This window comes from Carassius carassius, chromosome 10 (assembly GCF_963082965.1).
Source record: "Carassius carassius chromosome 10, fCarCar2.1, whole genome shotgun sequence".
In the NCBI taxonomy this organism is placed as follows: Eukaryota; Metazoa; Chordata; class Actinopteri; order Cypriniformes; family Cyprinidae; genus Carassius; species Carassius carassius.
The window spans coordinates 28,217,627-28,238,145 of NC_081764.1; the positions used below are offsets into that span (position 1 = coordinate 28,217,627).

The window sequence follows — 20,519 nt, forward strand, 5'->3', positions numbered from 1 at the left end:
AACGATTGACATCCCCTTTAAGAGTACATTTGGGTCTGTGCTGTAAAAAACTGGAAAAAGATTTCTTTGTCATGTATTATGGGCAAATGAGCCTTTTAATGAGACCGGCATTGGTTTATGTGAGACTTCTCATTAATAGTAAAGTACAAATAAATCATAATTTTCGAGCTTGGGAAGAGAACTGCTGGGGAATTGAATGCAGATGTGCTGTCCTGAATAATTATCCCACTTTAATACACTCCAAACAAACTCATCTCACTACTCGACCTTCAAATTCCACTTGAAATGATTGTGATTTAAGGGTGAACAACTATCTATAAAACAACATACAGATTAGACAGGCAAGGCACAGTCAAACTTGTAAAACATTACTTTTCGAATTAATTTAAATGAATGTTTCACACATTTGGCGTATAACACATAAATTAAAGGGTCCATAGTCTCTCATGCACTCATACACCACAGGTTAGTGAAAACCATCATGAATAATCATGAAATAAAGGTCAGAAATTCCACAAGGCCCTTACAGACGGTGTTCACAATAAATACTGTATTGGCTGAATGCTCAAGTCCAAATGATGATGCTTTTATCCTTGGTTTCATGAGAAGCACACATGGCCGATGTCAATGCCAAACTCCTGATCTTTCCCACCTACATCCACTGGAGCCAAGTCCACAATGGGCAACCGTGAAAGTGTTTGTGTGCGGTACTCAAAGACGCTCTTGCCCCATATACTGTTGGGTTTCTGGAAGGAAGAACAGTGAGGTCATTTTTCATTGGTGGCATTTTTGCATAAATGAAAATGCTTACAGAATGTTATTCTTGACATTGTCATCAACGTTGGGGACTAACTCAATCATTCCCACGGATTCAAATGATGCAATTTGAAGAAGCAAAATGACCACAAGTCATTCAATGAGATGAAATGAGTGATTAGCAGAGTAAAGTTTAGCAATGTGACGACTTTATGCAAATGCAGAAACTACCAGTAAAAATGTAGACAGTGATCTGATGTGATACAGTTGGATACTTGAGTCATGAAGGAACACCTACTAGCATCCAACAGCACAAATTGAATTGTTTTCAGAGTGTAAATTGTAGATAGTAATAACATTTACAATAATAGCTACATTAAATTTTTCATTTAAATTGTATTAATTTACTTACTAAAGTATAATTCCAGTCAAAAGTTTGGAATAACTAAGATTAAAATGTATTTCTCTTATTTCTCTTTACTGTAACCTTTGATCAATTTAATGTGTCTGCTGGATAAAAAAATTGAACTTACCACAAACTTTTAAAAGAAATCAGTATATCAAAACGATTTTTGAAGGATCATGAGACACTGAATGGCTCTCGAATGACAAATGATTTTCAAAATACATATTTAAAACACTGCCTTAAATAGTTTCACGGTTGTGTAGCCTACTACTTTTTAAAGGTTAAAGGTTTAACTACTTGAATATATATGATTAGTTTTTGGTCTACCAATCGATAATTTGCAAAGTAGTGTCCCCAACGCTGATTTTTATTTCATGTAAATAATAGTTATCAAATAATATAAACATACAGAGCAGCCGTCCTCTAAGACTGTGTACTTCAGACGGTTGTTGCTGCTATATGCCTTTATGTCTTGTCCATCAGAAGTCTTTAGGACTAAAGCCTTTTTCAGATTGCTGTACTTCTCATCTTTATAGGCCACGCTGTTTTTGCAGTGATAGGTGACGGTCTGTGCTGCTTCCTTTGACAGCAGACGGAGAAATCTCAACTGGACGGATACAGCATTAGCTGGTGTCTCTTTGTTTCCATAGGTGAACTGAAGAGGAGTAATAAAAGATCAGAGCATACAGTGATTTTAACTGCACACTGTAGTTGCACAATGAGACATGCTTTTAGTGTCCTATACAGGGCAATATTTTTAACTTTATTTATTCGTAATTTCATTTTTTGACTTAAATTGAAATAGTCATCATTGTAATCATATTAACTTTAGTTCCCCGGTTCATGATTGCTCCAAACCAGACTGGCTTTGGTAAGCTGGAGCGTGAACTCCACCAGTTCTTTCGTGGAATACTGGCAGGGTTGGCAGGTATACACGTCTCCCCCATTTCCATGTTACAGTACACTTGAATGGCGTCTCTAATGCTGCCCTCATTTGGGTCTATCCAGTATTCACCTGTGATACATTGGGAAAAGAATTCGTACTTGATTTACTTGACATATACACTGGCATGAAAAAGGAATTTATCAGTGTCATGTATATCACAACGGATTCTGACTCTCGTGTGGCTTTTCTCTACATACTGTATATGATTTAGATTCATGGATTTTAAATATCAGTAACTAAATATTTGGTGTCGGCTAATCCAAGTGATGTGGATCATTATCCAGATTTAGTTTCAGCTCACTGGCAGATGACCGCCCATCAGTTTCCTAATATAGTATAAGCATGCTTACTCTGGGACGCTGTGTTTGTTTTATGCCTGACGTAATGGGACTTTGATTTAACTTGTCTGTTCATATATGAATTCTCCTGAAATGTTGGGAATCATGCAGGTAATTCCTGTCAAATACAACATAACCTTTTTATATTGGTTAGCTGTGGTTTATGTCTTTCTACCCTCAAATTAAGGCCATTCTTGTTTATTTCTGCTTAAGAACACTGTTTAATGCGCTGACTCTTATGATCTCTGTTAATTTTGTTGAATGGGCAGGACATTACTTTTTCACACAGTGCCTGCTGGTGTTCCATAATGGTGTTAATTACATAAATGAGATGTTAAAAAGGGTGTTTCTAAATATAGATTGCGGTTAAAGGCCTGTGGTTAAAGGCTTGTAGATTGCGGTAAGATAGATAGGTAGATAAAGGCCAGTATTTTTTTTCATGATATTGTTCTCACACACAGACGTAAAGGTTTAAAAAGGTTTAAAATTGTGTTCTAAAGACTCCCAGGGGACCACAAAGTGGTTTGCAGAATATTTGAGAAAAATGATGGTGAAAAAAAAAATGATTGAAAAAAAATGTTTATAATCATAAGGTTTTCTCTTGTTATTCCAAAACCATCTTATCTTTTGTCTTCTGAAGTAGTTATTGTCTCTTTTTCCTACAATACAAGTGTTTTGGGAAGAGGGGCTTTCCAGTCAAATATCTAAACATCCATAGAACAAAATAAATTTGCCTGAGATGGAAAATTGCATATCGTATTAAAAGTTTTTTTTTTCAGGGAATGTATTTTAAATTAAACCTTTTTTTTTAGGCTTAAACTTAAAACCAGTTAAACAAACCTGCCAGTGCAGATACTCTAAACAGAACACTTGATATCTTATGCAGTTTTTCATCGCTTTTCAGGTAGAATGATCTTATTTTAAGAAAGTCTGGGCTACTGCAAAACATGACAAATAACTTCTTTTTGCATTTTGTCATATTACTAGCTTTCTGAAGCCATGCAAAAGCTTGGAACAGACCAACATTTAAATAATTAATCTCCATAGCTCAAGACGCATCATTTCAGGTTTGAAATTTGGGTTTGGAATGGCTAGAGGGTGAGTAAATGATTATAGAACTTTACTCTTTTTTTTGGGAATTATTCCTATAGAGATGCATCACAAATGAAAATCAAGATATAGCAATTCATGCTGTACCTGATCAGGGTCAGTAAAACTAAATTATTCGGAGCTACTTCTAAACTGCATGTCTGTTTGTCTCACTCACCACTCTTCTTCAGAGGATAGCACTGCTTCAGGTCCTGACATGTGCGGGAAGGATAGTGCCGAGTGCCATCAGGACTGCGCATGCTGTCCAGCTGACTTCCCAAGCTCTTCAGAGACAAGTGAACTTCACTGTCGACCCGAACCGCATCAGATCCATTATTGGGCCTTGCTTCATCCTCGTTAAACTCTGGTGGGGGTGGGTGAGGTTCCTCTGGCTCAGATTCGACATCAAGGTCAAACCTTGTCCCAAAAATGTCATCCACGGCAGCTGTAGGGGGACCAGGAGAACCTGGGGGTCCAGGTGGGCCGGGTTCTCCAGGGGGTCCCTACAGACAGATGGTTGAATACTGTTTATGCTGAACATTAGTGTTTAAACATCTAATCACATTAGCAGCATCTGGTAATTAATCATGATTATGAGTTATGAAGTATAAAGTGTATCTGATTATGAGTCATTACAGATGGAAAATTGGCATTTGAAAAAAGAAACACAAAAACATGTTATTAATTGTAGATTTTCTGTTGCATCTGAGACCGTGACTGAATGCACAGTCCAACTGAAAAACAGCATGGTCATATGTGAAAAATGCCCCAAACCTCTCGAGTCCAGCTAAGACCTGAAAAAACCTTAGACTAGTTTAAGCTGTTTCAGCAAGCAGATCCTATCTCATAATATACATAAAATGCATCATAGACATAATCTCATGCCTCACCTCAGGTCCAATATCTCCAGGGGCACCTCGAGTTCCAGGGGCCCCCACTGCTCCAGGTAAACCTGTATCTCCTTCTTTTCCTGGTGGACCAACAGGGCCATGGGGTCCCTAATAATGGCATGTTCTGTATTAAAATCTGTTCAACATTGTTTTGTGTATTGCTGGTGCTTTGAGAATTCAGAGTGATAGTCTGTTGCTTACTCTTTGGCCGCTTGGTCCAGTGATTCCTATAGCACCATCATCCCCTGGAGCACCCTGGAGGGAAATGATTGACAGATAATTATCAGAAGACACTTACTGTATTGTGTTACAGGTGAGATGTTGTCAATTTTACATACTGATGTTCCAGGAAGCCCATGGAGTCCAGTGAAGCCACGATGGCCCTTCTGACCTCTCTCACCCGCATCTCCTTTGTCACCTTTGTCTCCCATTGGTCCTTGTGGTCCCTAAGGTTGTTTAGAAGAAATTTTCCCTTGGTTGATAAACACAGGTTGTAGGTTCTCCTTGTGTTATTTCCACAAACTGACTCGTCATTAGGTAACACATTTTTTTTTCCAAATATCTCAATTGTGTGAATTCAGAGTTCATTTAATTTAAGTCTCATTTGCAATCATTATCATTTGTTATATTTCATATTTGAAAATGATAATATAAAGTTAGCCATATCAGTATGTTATTATGCAAACCTACTTTTTTCCCTCTGGTTCCTGCTGGACCATCAGAACCAGGTGGACCTCTTGCACCCTGTCAGCAAAATCAACGAGATTAAAGCAGTGCTTTTGTTACATTACATTATACAAAAAAATTTATAAAAGCAGTCTCAATGCTTTTAAAAATATATTTATGAAACATCAATCTTCAGTTAAGTGTCAGCAGTGGATACAGGAAACAAACCTGATCTCCTCTCTGTCCTGGGTCTCCAGAAGTTCCGACAGGTCCTGGGGTTCCTGATGCTCCCTGACCACCTGCAAGACCCTCTGGTCCTGGGTCTCCTCTGTCACCCTGAAAGCAAGTTAGCACATCATTTGAACTTTATTTAACTAAACAATTTTTTCATTAAGACTCTGTCAAATGTTGAATGGGTTCGTACTCTGGGTCCAATGATACCATCAGCTCCTTGAATTCCATCAGCTCCAGCCAAACCCTAGTTTAAGAAGGAATTTATCAAGGTAATGTTTTGTATATATGTTTTCAATCATCTTGACGGTGTATTTTTCACGCTGACATCTCATACCTCTGGGCCAGCATCTCCTCTGGGTCCAGCTGCTCCTGGCAAACCAGCTGGTCCAGCACCACCTTTGGTTCCTTGAGAACCTGGGGTGCCAGCTTTTCCTGGTTGACCCTTGCAAAACCAAACAGATAGTAGATAAAGTGTCAAAGATGTTGACTTTTGGCATCAATGAAATCATCCTCTTTGACAAATTAAACAAACAACCAACTAGAGGCTGAGAAATGTAATAAAAAAAATTAAAACATTTCTAAATATTTGCTTGCATGCCAAAAAGGTAGCAGAGGTGCCCTACCGCAGGCCCAGGAAGGCCAGCCATACCACGCTCTCCTCTCATTCCAGGAAGACCCACAATTCCCCTCTGTCCTGGAGTTCCAGCAGGTCCTGATGGCCCATCTGGGCCCTAAGAAAGTTAAAGAAATATATGAGTTTTGGATAGAGTATTAAGTGATTTCATTAAATTCTGTAGTATTAAACAAAAAAAATGTTTAATGATTTTTATTTGAATGACATAAGCCAAAAACTGCCCTGCAAAAACTCAAATTTGAGTATTAAGGTATCACATACTGGCAGTCCGTCCTCTCCTGGTTCACCTTTGTCTCCAGGGCCACCAACAGGTCCAGGGTTACCATGCTCACCCTGCCGGCCAGGACCTCCAGGTTCTCCAGGAATCCCACGTGGACCCTCTTTACCTGGCGCTCCAACAGGACCAGGCTCACCAACTGGACCCTGAAAATAATATCAGTGTAAGAGTCCACAAATGTTTTATTGGTTGAAAAGAATCTAACACATTGCAAATACTATCTGAAGGATTAGCTTCCATATTAAATCTGTATTATGGAATCACTCACAGCAGAGCCTGCTGGGCCAACACCTCCTGGGGATCCTGGGAAACCACTGGGACCCTTTTAGCAAAAGAAGAAAACCAAAGAGGATTCCACAGAAGTGAGGAACAAAAGAAGTAAGAGGATTCAGTAACTGAGCATGTCCAAGTTGATAAACAATGATTCTGATCCTTTGATTTTTGTAACTTACAGCAGCTCCTTGAGTTCCTCTGCCACCTTTGAGGCCTGTAATTCCAACCACTCCCTAAAAAAGCATTATGTTTATAAGTTTTTGTTTCCTAAGGTACCAATAGTCTATACATATACACACCACTACTACACACTATATATGGCTCTTTGATGAAAAGAGATCAGAAAAGAAATATATTTTTGTACCACTCTTTACTGTACTTTTATAGTGTATCAATCATTTTGCTCACCTGTGGTCCAGGTTTTCCTGCCATTCCCTGAGGCCCTGGAGACCCGGACTCTCCCTTTGAACCTTCCTCTCCAGTTTCACCTTTAACTCCAGGCTGACCATCAGGACCCTACCGCAAAAACCAGACAATATTTACAACTTATACAATATTATATATAAAAAAGTGTTTTTATGGGTGAATTAATGGATGGATGGACTTACAGGAGGGCCAGCAAACCCAACAGGACCAGTAGGACCTGGCTCACCAGATGAACCCTAAAACACAATACATCAATGGAATTGGGAACCACATGAGAAAAGAACTTCAGCAAACATAAAAGGTAAGGTTTTCTCCTGGTAAACTTCTCTACTTACAGCCATTGCTCTGGAGCCTGGAGATCCAGAAGGGCCTCTTGGGCCTTGTTCTCCCTGTAATTGAACAATAAGTTCTGAGTACATCTAAGCAGCAACAGCTGTAAAATGTACTTTTTAATCAGTTCTTTTAAGAAACGAACGAAGCATTAAAGTCTTAGTATTGCAGACAAAAACACAATCAGGCAGAGCAGAACATGATCAATTTACCACTTAATCTCTTTTTTTTTTAAAAAGGGGTAAAAAATAAATAAATAAATCAAACCTTCTCCCCCGGTGGGCCAGCTGGTCCAACAGGTCCAACAGGACCAGGTAATCCCTACAGACATCAATGACATTTTACTTGGTTTCTTTGTAACCCCTGCTGTTTTCAGAAATGGATATTAAAATTTGAATGTGTATATTTCAGAATTCTAAATGATTTACTGGTAGGTTATATTTTTCCAGTAAATTAGATTGGATTTGATTAGTTCCAACTTTATTGTCATTATGCAGAGTACAAGTACAGAGCTAATGAAATGAAGTTAGAATCTAACCAGAAGTGCAAGAAAATTGTGTTTTATATACATGTAAGTGCAGAGAAAGTGAAGCTATGATTTACAGAATGTACAGTGGAGTTGCTATATGCAGTATTATGGCTCTGTGTCACTCACTCGAGCCCCATCATTGCCAGCCGCCCCTTCTGTCCCTCTGTCACCCACTGCACCCTGAGAAAACAGATAAAGAGTAGAGTATTATTGTGAAAATATTATTGTGAAAAACAGAGAGAACTCCAATTTGATATTTTACAGATGTGGTTTCCTTCTCTACTTCAGAGTGCCACACAGATAATGTTTCACAGATAATATTAGAGAATATTAACTTCCTGCCTGAGGATATTAGCGAGTCATCCAGTATATGTCAACCACCATGCCTCACAGAGCTTTACCCACCAAGGCTTTTAATATATTCAATATTGTTGTACTGATTTCAAAGAATTAAACTAAAACCTATACTGCATTTGTTATGCATATGCAAATGTTTAACATATGCCAAAGCCTTTGACAAAGCTGACCCGTTTTCTCTTATCTCTCACAGCCTAGGAGGAGTTTAGAGGGGGCTAGGGTGGGCACTGCCCCCACCCCAGACGAGAGCCAATAATGATTTTGGCTGAGCAATGAATAAAATATAAAAATTAAAGAATTAAAATTTTCTCATTTTATTTGTATTATCTTATTATTTAGGTGGTTAGAATAAGTACGTTTTGTGATGAATTAATTATTTAAACCCCATATCTTTGCGAGTCGCTAATGGTTCTCAACTCGAGAAGACATGAGAGGCATGAGATGGATGAGATTTTGCTTTAGCAAGTTAACAAATATTTGTTGTTTTGTTTATAAACCCGCTAATAAAAACGTGGTAAACTGAGTCATTTCTTGCTGAATTGGACAGGTGATTTAAAGCGATGGCCTTATGTGATGCAGTATTCAGTTTAAGCATAAGCCTTTAGATTCACCCTATGCTTGTGACTGCTGAAGTGGATCTGGTTAAATGTGTTATCGCATCGCTGATTACTCTTGAAAAACTTGCAGAACTTCTTTACTGCACATAGAGAACGATTTGACTGAAAAACTATCAGAAGAAAAGAGATATGTAAGAAAGACAGTGGTCACTGCAGTGGTGCCTTCAGGTGCATGGCTGTACACACTGTGCCATGAGCACTCAGACTGACCTGAGATTTTCCCCGCAAAAATTTCAGCCTGTGTGTCCTTTTTTTTCTGTCGACTGAACCATTTATGACTGAATTTATCAGTCTTTTGCATGTCAATTTCTGAATATAATGCAATAAAAGAAATTTTTAAAGCTGTTTGTAAAGAATTTGCTGCATGGATAAAAAATAAATAAAAAATAAAATAAAAAAAATTCTAATAAATAAATAATTCACATATCAGACAAAATTGCATTGCACCAAATCCATAAAATTTAAGGTATTCAGAACAAAATATAAAAATCAAAAATATGAGAAGCTATACAATTATAGGACAAAGTTTTAAAGGGCATTATAATTTGTATTTTATTTTTTAATTGTACAGAATTATAAAATAAAATGCAAATCATAATCAGGCCTGTTTTAGGCTTTTACTTGTTTTTATATTTAAGACCTCCATAAATTATGGTGATGAAAAAAAATGACTCGCCATCTTGTAGGTTGTGCCTTTAGAGAGAAATGCGTGAATTACATAATGAAAGAGTTTCTATTTTTGATATGACTTATTTTGTTTTAAAGTAGTAGCCTAATTTAAAGCTTTATATATATATATATATATATACCATGTCTTGAGGCAATCGTTCAAGACCGAGACTGACATTTTAGTTTAGAATGATGTATTACTCTTACCTCTATGAGCAAAAATGACTGCGTATTTAAGTGATCTTGCTGGTGCCTCCATGTCCTGCAGCTTCACTCCACACAAACTAATGGAAATGCATCTAACAGCGCACATTTACATTTTATATGTTAAACAAACATTGTTATATGCTTGAACTGTTTTATATATATATATATTTTATTTTAGGCAAGTCTTGATGATTTGAGAAGGCTATAAATTGATCAAACATATATGAAATTGCCTACTCTCAGAAGAAATCAGCACCCTGGTCATCTACGCAATTTGGAAAAAGAGGCAGCTTATCGGTGTTAGGTAGCCTATGTTTATATATACATATATGTGTGTGTGTGTGTGTATATCTCAGAGCCACACTCACACTTTCTCCTTTAGGCCCGGCTGGTCCAGTTATCCCTCTCTCTCCTGGCATGCCCTGTAGGCCTGGTGCTCCTGCTTCTCCAACAATTCCAGCTGGACCTGGTTTACCCTGCACAGCAATTAACATGTGTCAAGATTATTATATTGTTGTCCACAAAACTACAATAAAGTGTTTTTACTATGGTGAAAGCATTCAGTTAATCTATTCCTTTTATTCATTACAGTTATGCAAGTGGTGTTATTCTGTCATCTTTTAGGAACCAAATGCATGCATAGAGGCATGAAGCTATCTTGATTACTAATGAGTAAAAATCTGACTCTAACCTTAGGACCATCAGGTCCAGGGGTTCCTGTGCTTCCTTTGAGTCCTGGTAAACCATTAGGTCCAGTTTGACCTCTCACTCCTGGGGTTCCACGTTCACCCTACAAAACACAGACAGATAAAAAACACTGTGAGATTGCTTATGTGAAATTCTAAATGCTGTCCACTGATAAAATGCTGTGTAAGTACAATAGGCTTACCCTTGGACCAGTCTGCCCCGCACCACCAGCCTCTCCATGGATACCCTGAGAAAAAAAAAAAAAAAAGTCAAAAGATTCTTTAATTCTCAATCTCAGTCACTTTGTGTCCTTCCTCAGCAAAATAAATTACATCCAGTAAAGACCAGAATACAGTGATCAGGTAAAAGAGCACAAAGAAATGATGAACTCACCTCATCACCTGGTTTTCCTGACTCTCCTGGTGGGCCTGGGGGTCCAGGTAAACCCTAAAAATTTAGCATAATAAAAGAAGATACCGTAACTCTTCCAGTAATAAATCTTATCAAATTTACTTACAGATATGTGAAATATTTAATGTATATATTATATGTTTGTACTATTTTATTTTTGTCCCTGAGGTCCATGTGTACTGTTAGTCAAGTCCATACCAAAAATGATTCTGTGCAGAGCAGGTGCAATACAATGTTTGATGGATTTCCCCACTTTTTATGTTTTCTATGACCTTGCCTGCCCAACAAATACATGTGTCATTGTTAAAGTGGGGAAAAAAGCCTAGGGTATCACAATGAACTTCATTGGCTTGCAATCACAGAAGAGCCACTTTAAATGCTATATAGCACCTACTGTATTATTAAAGGTGTTATTGAGCACCTTTTTCAAATGGAGATATGTAGAACCATAAGAAGAACCCTATTCTCCTCCTTAGATTTTAGATATGTTACTCCACTCCCATATGAATGGGAATTTAAAACAATGGCAAAATATGTTTTTAATCAGTTTTATGCTTTTCTGTGGTCAAAACGTCTCGTGTGGGGGCCCTAGAATATTTCCTTTTTGGGGGCAAAAAGGATGAAAACCGTGCATGTTATCTTCAGAAAATAAAATTGATGTATTTTTATGTATTTTTTTAATGTTTTTTTAATCCTTTCCCCAACTAAACAAAAAGACTAAGAGAGTTAAAATGCTATACAGGGGCTTAATGGGTTCTTTGTGTGGCAGTGATGCTATATAGCACCTCAACCATCCCAAAGATCCGCTGAAGAACCATTTTAGTGTGTGTGTGTGTGTGTGTGTGTGTGTGTGTGTGTGTGTGTGTGACCCCTTTAAGAGCATTTAAACATTGACTGTGTGGACAGTGGGGGTCATGTTTAAAAGTCATCATTGACTGGAACCATAACCGAAAAAATAAGAACATACTTGGAATCCAGTTAGTCCAGGTGGTCCCTGTTCCCCTCTATTTCCTGCTACTCCCTGAAACGGAAAACAATAAACTCAACCGTATATTGTATCTCCTCCTCTAAATAATGTACCACTCAGATGTATTACCTGAAATGGCTGAGATAGCTAAGAAAACAACTTACCAAAATATACAGAACATTTAAATAGACATAAATGTGCCATAAATGATTAATTAGAAGACTCACAGGAGGTCCTGGAGTTCCAGCTGGACCTTCTTCTCCATCCTTTCCATTAGGACCCTGCAGGAATCATAACCATCATCTCAAATCCTAATGATTGACTTCACTTTTAAATCAATACGCTATACAATACCAACTCTGGCAGGTCATCTGAAATACTACAACAGAAGAATTTACGCAAAAAGAAAAATTTTGTTTTGAAAAGTTACAGTAAGTTTTAACGATGCAAACAATGTTGCACCATAACTGCAAGCCAGGACTCACTCTTTGTCCTGGAGCACCTGATGATCCTGTCTCTCCTGCTTTACCTGGATCACCCTGCAAATTCAGAAAAACATTAAAAAATTAAATAAATAAAAAATCACAATATGAAAACACAAGATAAAGCGGGAAATCATCACATGAAACTTTATAACTGACCATAAAAATGCCATTATAGAACTCATTATCAGACTCTCTTTGTCTTTTTTGGATTTTTTTAAAGAATATATTTTAACATGCATACTGCAATATTAATGGGTTTTCATCCATTGCAGGCACTTTTGTCTGCTGAAATGCCTTGAAATAATGCTTCAACATATATAACATCCTGAAATCCTGAAATAAAAATCTTGTCAGTGACATTGTCAATGTATTGTCTGATACCATTAGTTTTGACACGGTCTGTAATGGAAACTGTATTTTTCACTTTAGAGAAAAAGGTGAATAACCTTGGACTTACAATACAAACACAACGAGTTTTCAGGCAACCAATTAATCCAAAAAGCAAAAAATAAGAGCAAAAAAATCTTAAGACTTCTTTTTTTACTTTTTAAAGACTAGGGTAAACTAAAATAAGTCAAAATAGTGTCATTTTGGTAAATGTAATTTTTTTTATAATATACCCTTTGAAATTAGACAGATCAGGTCATATAAGTAAGTTTATATATATAAAACCAATCATTCCAGGGGACAGAAAGTCTTCCTATTAGAATAATCACCCTGATATACTCTTTGCTTCTAAACTTTTATGAGATATAAAATATGACACATCAATATAACAGGCAATTACACTGAAGCCTTTAGGACCGGGTAGACCCATGGTTCCTGTTGCACCTCTGGTTCCAGTAGACCCAGCTACACCCGGATTCCCATCATCTCCTGGTGCTCCCTAAGGAAAAAAACACCATCCTCATCAGAAACTGAAGTGGCAGAACTCACCAAAGTGTTATTTTAAATATAGTGAAAAAATAACTTGTGGAGCTGTTCAGCCATAACAGTTGGTCAATCTAGAAGGCTAATTCCAGATAGATGTGAGCTGACATGTTTAGTTCATCTAATTTCCCTAAGAAAGTTCCCAGAGGAACCACTGGTTCAAATAGGACAACAAAAAGAGGAGTTTAAAGACCTCTTTTATGCAGGTATACAACAAGAAGGAATAACAGGATCACATTAGGTGGAAACTGCAAGTTACCTGTGGGCCTATCTTCCCCTCTGCACCTTGCATTCCCAAAATGCCAGTCAAGCCCTAAAGAGACATGAAATATAATATGTGAACACCTTAAATAAAGTACCTGCAATATCATCCACTCCTGTCAAAGCAAAATCACAAAATCTATGTAATCCCAGAACAGATATGACATACTTTACTGTATAACAGCGTGGCACTTTATACTGTATAGGGTATAGATAATATACAGAATACAAATATACAGAACATCTGTTTTACTAACCCTTGCCCCAGTAATTCCTGCTTCCCCAGGTCGGCCAGGGTCTCCAGTTGCACCTTTAGGCCCCGATGAGCCTGGGACACCACGTTCACCCTGTGCACCCTGGAGAAATGACAGAGAACATGCTGTAGTATGGGAAAGAACTTACACTGAGAAAACAAATTAATCGTATTGATTAACATGAATATATTAACTAACATAAACTTGCAACTAATTTTTACATCATGTTGTTAATAAGTCAGTTAATAAAAATGTACATACTAGTTTACAGTGCATTAACTAATGTTAACAGATACAACTTTCAATTTTAAAATGTAGTTGAGATAAACATTAACTAAGATTAATAAATGCTGAAGAAGTATTAGTTTACAATTGACATGTTGTGTTCCAGGCAATGTTAGGGGCTTTTAAAACTTTATAGAGCACTATTATGTTTCGAACCTTTTGACCTGGTAAACCATCAGCTCCTGGGAAACCACGGTTACCTGGAGCTCCCTTTAGAAATATAAAACATTAAATATTATTGTACTGAACAAACATGTAAAGCCTGAAGAAAAAATAAAAAACAGACTTGCATATTAGTTGTTCACAGTAATGTAATGGCACTCACTCTTTCTCCGGCTGGACCTGGGGCTCCAATGGCCCCTGTGTCTCCTCTTGGACCTCGCTTTCCTTCTTCTCCCATCGGCCCCATTTCTCCTTGAACTCCAGGTGCGCCCTACAACAAAATATATACCACTTCATTATCAGATGGATGTTCTGATGGCATTGTTTCTAACAACTATGATAAAAATAAAGGCACCTGAATGTTGTCAATACTTACAAGTTCTCCTTTAGCTCCAGGTTCTCCTTTAAACCCAGGGGAACCTAAGTCACCCTATGACATACATGAAATATATGAATGAGCACAGTACACAGTCAATGTATCATTAAGTGCTCCACCTCAAATAGACACATAAAGAAGAAACAGTGATTTCCTCTATAGTTATAATATTAAAATTTGCACTGTCATTACCAATTGGCCCTTGGCTCCTGGAAGTCCAGATGATCCTTGAGGTCCAGGTGGGCCAGGCGGTCCAATCTGTCCAACAGGGCCCTGAACACCTGGAATGCCCTACAACGAACAGATTAAAAATGAGGCTTTCTTCAATTCCATAAACCAAAGAATCAGCAACAATAGCAATGTTGCCTTCAAAATGTTTTTCTGAATTTTAATAAGCACAAAATTAAATAAACAGTATGTTATGTTGCATTCTTTAATAAGTGTTATAGGAACTTACTGCTGGTCCTTTAAGTCCAGGTGTGCCATCTGTGCCTGGTGGTCCCTAAAAATGGCATCAACATTATGGAGACCATTTAATAAACAAATCATTGTAGCATTTTTCTAAAGGGCAGAAAAGGTGAGACTGCACCTGATTGCCTTGGGATCCTTGTGAGCCTTGCCGGCCTGGTTCTCCCCTTGAGCCTTGGGGTCCACTGGTACCTCGTGGGCCCGTGGCTCCTACTTCACCCTGCACAATGTTTAAAAAGAGTGCATTTCATTCCTCATGTTTTGAACTTGCCATAAATCCTTTCTAAATAAAAACTATAATAATGTTTGAAGATGCAAAAATGAGCAGAACATGATTCTTGCAGTAACCAGGAATCAGGCATACCTTCATCCCAGGACCTCCAGGAAATCCTGGGGTTCCAGGAATTCCCATCGGGCCCTGCAAATTATATAAGTGTCAGGTTAAATAATGTATCACTCTTTATTAAAAGAACATACTCCACATCTTTGAAGATAATGGTAGATATGCACTACCCTTCCAAAGTTTGTGGTCAGTAAGATTTTTTTATTTTATTATTATTTATAAATTAATACTTTATTCAGCCAGGATGCATTAAATTGATCAAAAGTGTTATTAAAGGCATGTTATTTTTTTCTAATGTTCTTTTGAACTTCATAGCCATCAAAGAATCATAAAAAAACATGCAGTACAGTTAAACAAAAGTCTATTGGAGTGATTGCTAAAGGTGATTGCATTTGACACTGAAGAGAGGAATAATGGATGCTGAAAATTCAGCTTTGCCATTACATGAATAAAACATTTAAAACAGATAAGAAATGTGAAAATAAAAAAAAGTCTGGTAGAATTCTTATAATGGACAGTGGTTTAATCTTCCACCAGGACAAGGATTCCAAAAAGAAAAAACAACTGTATATTAAATTGTAATATTATTTCACGATATTACTGTTTTAACTGAATGATTGATCAAATAAATGCAGTATTGGTGAGCAAAAGTGATGTTTTTCAATAACGTTAAGAAAATCAAATTAACCCCAAAACTTTAAATGGTAGTGCATGTCTTTTGAGGTATTTAGTCAGAAGTAAATGTGAAGATCAGAGTAGACAAATGAAAACTGATGGAGGGCTTTCTGTTGTTCACATACCAATGGACCTGGTTTTCCCACATTCCCCGAAAGACCACGTTTTCCCTACAAACAGAAAACATTTTTATTTTCTCAAGAAATTCATCATAAAACATTCATAATAAAATAAATAAAACACCACCCAATCAAAATTGGTAAACCTTTAACCACTTACCACAGGGCCTGTTGGACCGATACGTCCTCTCTCGCCAGGCATACCAATCGGGCCCTTTAAAGTACAATATTAGTTTAATTTATTAAATTTCTAATAAAGGTCAGTTTAAATGAAATAAAGTGCTCCATACCTGTGGACCCACAAGTCCCATGGCACCAGGAGATCCAGATTCTCCCTTTGATAATGAAAGGAAAGTGGAATTTACTAAGACAATCAAACCAAAGGGACACAAGTCCAAGAACACTTTTATATGAATTTGTTGGCTTCAAATATGTGGCCTCTGACCTTTGACCCCAAGGTACCTGGTTCTCCTTTCACTCCCTGCAGACCTGGATTACCCTAAAAATGGGAAAGGGATTTATCAGTTTTGTGTGAAATTGTCCTCAAAGCAAACTTAATACGTAATACTTAATACCAGTGCAAAGAGTTCACAACAAGCAGTGATCACTGTATTGAGAAGCAAGTCCTAATTTAACTCACCTTTTGACCTTTCATTCCAGATTGACCTGGTAACCCTGGAAACCCTCTGGAGCCCTATGAAACAAATCATTACCGGTAAGGATGCGCTAAGCATTTAATATTAAGGAATTATAGAGGTTGTGAGCTAATTATAGCTTTTGATCCTTGTCCCCACATACATCTCCTTATATCAACCGCATTCATTTGATGTTTTCATTTTTTGGAAGAATAGAGCTACACAGTAGTTCAGTCTGTGAGCCACCAGTTAGCACCATGGAGTCTTTCAGTTTATGTTAATGAGTTATTTGTCCCGCTAATTAATTAGGCATTTTTTACATCTGTGTTTAATTTGCCATTGTCTAAGCTGCACTTTTTGAGTTAGATTTATTCTCTCTCTCTTACTTGTTATTTCTTGTGTACTCCTTGAGTCATCTTGTAACTATCATAAATCAGTTGCACTGTTATTAAAGCCTTTGATTTGTTTTTGAGTCTGTTTGACATTGTGGTCTGGAGCTCCTCAACATCGCTTGACAGCCTATGCATCGGTTTCTCATCAGAAAGAGCATGTTTTAGTATTTTAGTCCATTTAGTTCAGGAGTCATCATTCAACAGTGTTCCCAGACAATATTTGTGGAATTATTGTCAAATATAACATTGTTTATAACTCAAACCAAGGTTTTTTTTCAGTTATTACGGCTCATTTAGTCCATCTTCTAAGTCTAAGAGTTAACTCATGGAGACTATGTTCTTGCATTCAAAAGCAACTAGATGCAGCACAAATGAACAAAAAGTTGTTGTTTTAAAAGCTGACCTTGTATAGCTTGAAATAAACAGTGAGATGCATCAAGACGCAATTTTTGATGTAATATCATCCAGTCCTAAAACAGAGCTGAAAACAGCCGCATTGTCTTACTGGAGAGCCAGGGAATCCTTTTTCTCCTGTATTTCCAGGGGGTCCAGGCTCACCCTTTTATAGAGAGAAACAGGTTTTTGTAATCAAAAGCAGAGGGAAACTCAACTTACTTATGTTAGCGTTGTAAAATGTGACTTGACAGCATTAGAATCCATACTGAACATACTGCTTCACTTTAAATAATGAAATCACTGGGCAAATTGTTGGTCAACTCACATCTGGACCGGGTTTTCCAGGAAGACCATCTGGTCCCCTTGGACCAAAAGAGCCCTACAAAGGAAAAAAAAACTTTATTGCTCTGTACAGTAAGTGATAGCTTAACTTCATGGCATGGATAGCTTTTCTAACAAATATTAGAAACCTACAGGTGCAATTCAAATATTTACCTGTATTTTTCAGATTATTTACCATACGCATTAGAAACCTCTCTACATTTTTGGTCTTACCATAGGTCCAGGATCACCCCCATCTCCTGGCGCACCTTGTGCTCCTGTTGGCCCCTGAGTGACAGAAAGAAAAAAATGGAAATGTGCTGAAAACATGCAATGTGGGGGGGGTAAATCAAAGAGATTTACTGCATATACACAGCACCAATCTTGAGAGAACTTACTGGTGGACCTGGTGGACCTGGATGACCTCTTGGTCCTGATTCACCCTGATCAGAACAAAAACATTTTATCTCTGTTAAGTAGTTCTGTATGGCAATCAAGCTAATATATTCATATAAAAGTCCTTTCTGAATGTGTAAAGATATTTACCGGTGCTCCAGAGACCATCGCCGGCATTCCAAGCTTTCCATCCTGAAATCCAGAGACCATATGCGAAGCAAACTGGCTCTGTAAAATATAAATTGAATTTAAATTTGAATTAAAAAGTGCATTCATGACACACATTGTTGTTACTATAAATTAACAGATCTGCAAGACAAGTTCATGTAAAGAGCCCATCCAACTATACCTTTTTTTATAAACATATCCTGATTATAAATAATGAAATTAATTATATATTTAGTAATTAGGAACAGGTTTTACAATTCAATCACTGATTAGGGATGTAACAAATACAGGAAAACAAAACCTTGAAAGATTATATTACTTACCCCAGGCAGTTGAGTGCCTGCAGGACCGGGCTCACCTGGCATGCCTGGGACACCTGGCTCTCCTTCAAACCCAGGCGGACCTGGGACACCCTTTACGAAAAATATTGTATGACACGATTTACCAATTTAGCTGTCATTTACTACATTATGACTCTCCAGTCACTCAAAGTAACATTGATGAGCCATAATTTACAGTACATTCCATGCATCAAAAAGAAAGAAAGCCACTCTTTGTACTTGAATGTGTTTCTGAGATTAAACAGTCACATAACAGAATATAAATTACTATAGAGGCTATTGGTTTATGCCACATACTCTTCTTCCTTTGCTTCCTGGATATCCTGGTCGGCCATCTGTTCCTGGGGGACCCTGTATGATGTGACACACAAGATAATGGACTTCACTTTGACTGACATTTCAAAGAATTGGGATTCTGGGAAAAAATAATAGGTAAGAGGTATATATCTGTGTGTGCGCATTATTTTTTTACCATTGGTCCTGGGCTTCCAGGTATTCCCACAATCTAAAAAAAAAAAGAAATAGAGTATATAAATTAAAAGTAATAAAATATGAATCTGTATATAACATGATTAACACTAATGACATATTCTCACGTGTGGCATAAAATATTGCAAATACGATAGACAGAAGCACAATAAGGAATGCCACTCACATAAGGAATGTCACCAGGTTCACCTTTTTGGCCCTGAAAAACAAAACAAAAAAAACGTGCAGGACTAATCAACTTCACTCATATAAACATCCCCTGTTTTTGTTTTTTTTTATCCACTGGGTGTAGAAAAGGGGAGAGAAGGGGGAAGCAAAGGAGGAAGGAAAGAAAGGGGAAAGAAAAAAAGAGAAAAATATTGTGTCAACTGATATGTTAAATGTATGATCGTAATATGAAAAGTACCACAATAAAAAGTAGATATAAACAAACAAACAAAACTTCACATATTAATTTGTGGGGTGAAAATTATGTATTTAAAAAAATGTCAATCTGTATACCTAATTTTTAAAAGCATTCACGTACCTTAAACACAAATGTTTCTGAAAAAGAAACACAAAATAGAATTGAAATGGGTTCAGGTTAAATTATAATACATGTGTAAAATAAAAAGATAAATAAGCTATGACTCCCACTCATCTAAATTAATTGCCTTTCTGATATTAGTCACGTCTGCCCTCTAGCGGCCGTAGCGTGTGTGTCAGTCTCACCGATCCTTCCACGCGCGCTGGCGAAGGTTTGACAGACAGGGCAGCACTCTCCCTCCGGGATCACGAGTTCTTCGCACCCCTTCAGATCCTCACAGCGGATCTCCTCACAGATCACCTGGCCGTTATCACATACACACATTCTGCACGGCTCTGGCTTCCAAATCTCATTTTCTGAATAATTCTGATCACCATCTTTACAGCTTTTCGTTTCCTCTGTTCCAAGATGAAAATGAAAACAAGCATAAATATATACATAGAATAAGGCATGTATTGCCTAACATGCACAAATATTAAATTCACATTTATCACAAAATAAAAAAATAGCTTATTTATTTATTTATTTTTGTGAGGTGACTCAGGTGAGATTTGTCAGATATATTTTTACAGTTACAGTGGGAAACACAGAAAAGTACCGTCTGTACAAATATAATCCACCAGCAGAGGTCATGCTAGCGTCATTAATTATTTGTTCCAAAGCAAAAGAGCTAGTGATTATGTTTGTTTTCACTCTAAAATGCCACTCGTCTGCATGCTTACTGCCAAGAAAATGCTACATATCTTAATGTGTGCTGTGCTTAAGTGTAACAGTACTCACAAAAACTT

The 20,519-nt window shown here is 37.3% G+C and overlaps 1 protein-coding gene across 1 annotated transcript; it reads right to left on the reverse strand.

The window, feature by feature from the left end:
• Nucleotides 1-358: 358 nt before the first annotated feature.
• LOC132152071 (collagen alpha-2(V) chain-like) lies at nucleotides 359-19,471 on the reverse strand. The gene is made up of 51 exons (XM_059560746.1): nucleotides 19,372-19,471; nucleotides 19,189-19,221; nucleotides 19,014-19,067; nucleotides 18,699-18,788; nucleotides 18,358-18,435; nucleotides 18,210-18,254; nucleotides 18,046-18,099; nucleotides 17,816-17,869; nucleotides 17,600-17,653; nucleotides 16,708-16,761; nucleotides 16,513-16,566; nucleotides 16,358-16,402; nucleotides 16,228-16,281; nucleotides 16,074-16,118; nucleotides 15,295-15,348; nucleotides 15,052-15,150; nucleotides 14,920-14,964; nucleotides 14,655-14,753; nucleotides 14,463-14,516; nucleotides 14,250-14,357; nucleotides 14,081-14,134; nucleotides 13,643-13,741; nucleotides 13,384-13,437; nucleotides 12,982-13,080; nucleotides 12,195-12,248; nucleotides 11,937-11,990; nucleotides 11,710-11,763; nucleotides 10,725-10,778; nucleotides 10,534-10,578; nucleotides 10,336-10,434; nucleotides 10,013-10,120; nucleotides 7,921-7,974; nucleotides 7,533-7,586; nucleotides 7,271-7,324; nucleotides 7,118-7,171; nucleotides 6,918-7,025; nucleotides 6,689-6,742; nucleotides 6,505-6,558; nucleotides 6,221-6,382; nucleotides 5,949-6,056; nucleotides 5,660-5,767; nucleotides 5,516-5,569; nucleotides 5,320-5,427; nucleotides 5,116-5,169; nucleotides 4,764-4,871; nucleotides 4,627-4,680; nucleotides 4,426-4,533; nucleotides 3,714-4,038; nucleotides 1,990-2,177; nucleotides 1,572-1,817; nucleotides 359-746 (listed from the first exon to the last, which is right to left on the reverse strand). The coding sequence occupies exons 2-51, from the start codon at nucleotides 19,189-19,191 to the stop codon at nucleotides 600-602; spliced, it is 4,119 nt and encodes a 1,372-aa protein (XP_059416729.1). The 5' UTR covers nucleotides 19,192-19,221; nucleotides 19,372-19,471; the 3' UTR covers nucleotides 359-599.
• Between the last annotated feature and the right edge of the window lie 1,048 nt (nucleotides 19,472-20,519).

What these genes read in the sequence shown, in the direction of transcription:
- LOC132152071 (XM_059560746.1), bottom strand. An exon ending in CTGGAACTCCAGGACCTCCT is followed by an intron (nt 11,764 to 11,936) that starts GTGAGTCTTCTA and finishes TTTCCGTTTCAG; the next exon opens with GGAGTAGCAGGAAATAGAGG. An exon ending in GAGGAGATGCTGGCCCAGAG is followed by an intron (nt 5,570 to 5,659) that starts GTATGAGATGTC and finishes TTCTTAAACTAG; the next exon opens with GGTTTGGCTGGAGCTGATGG.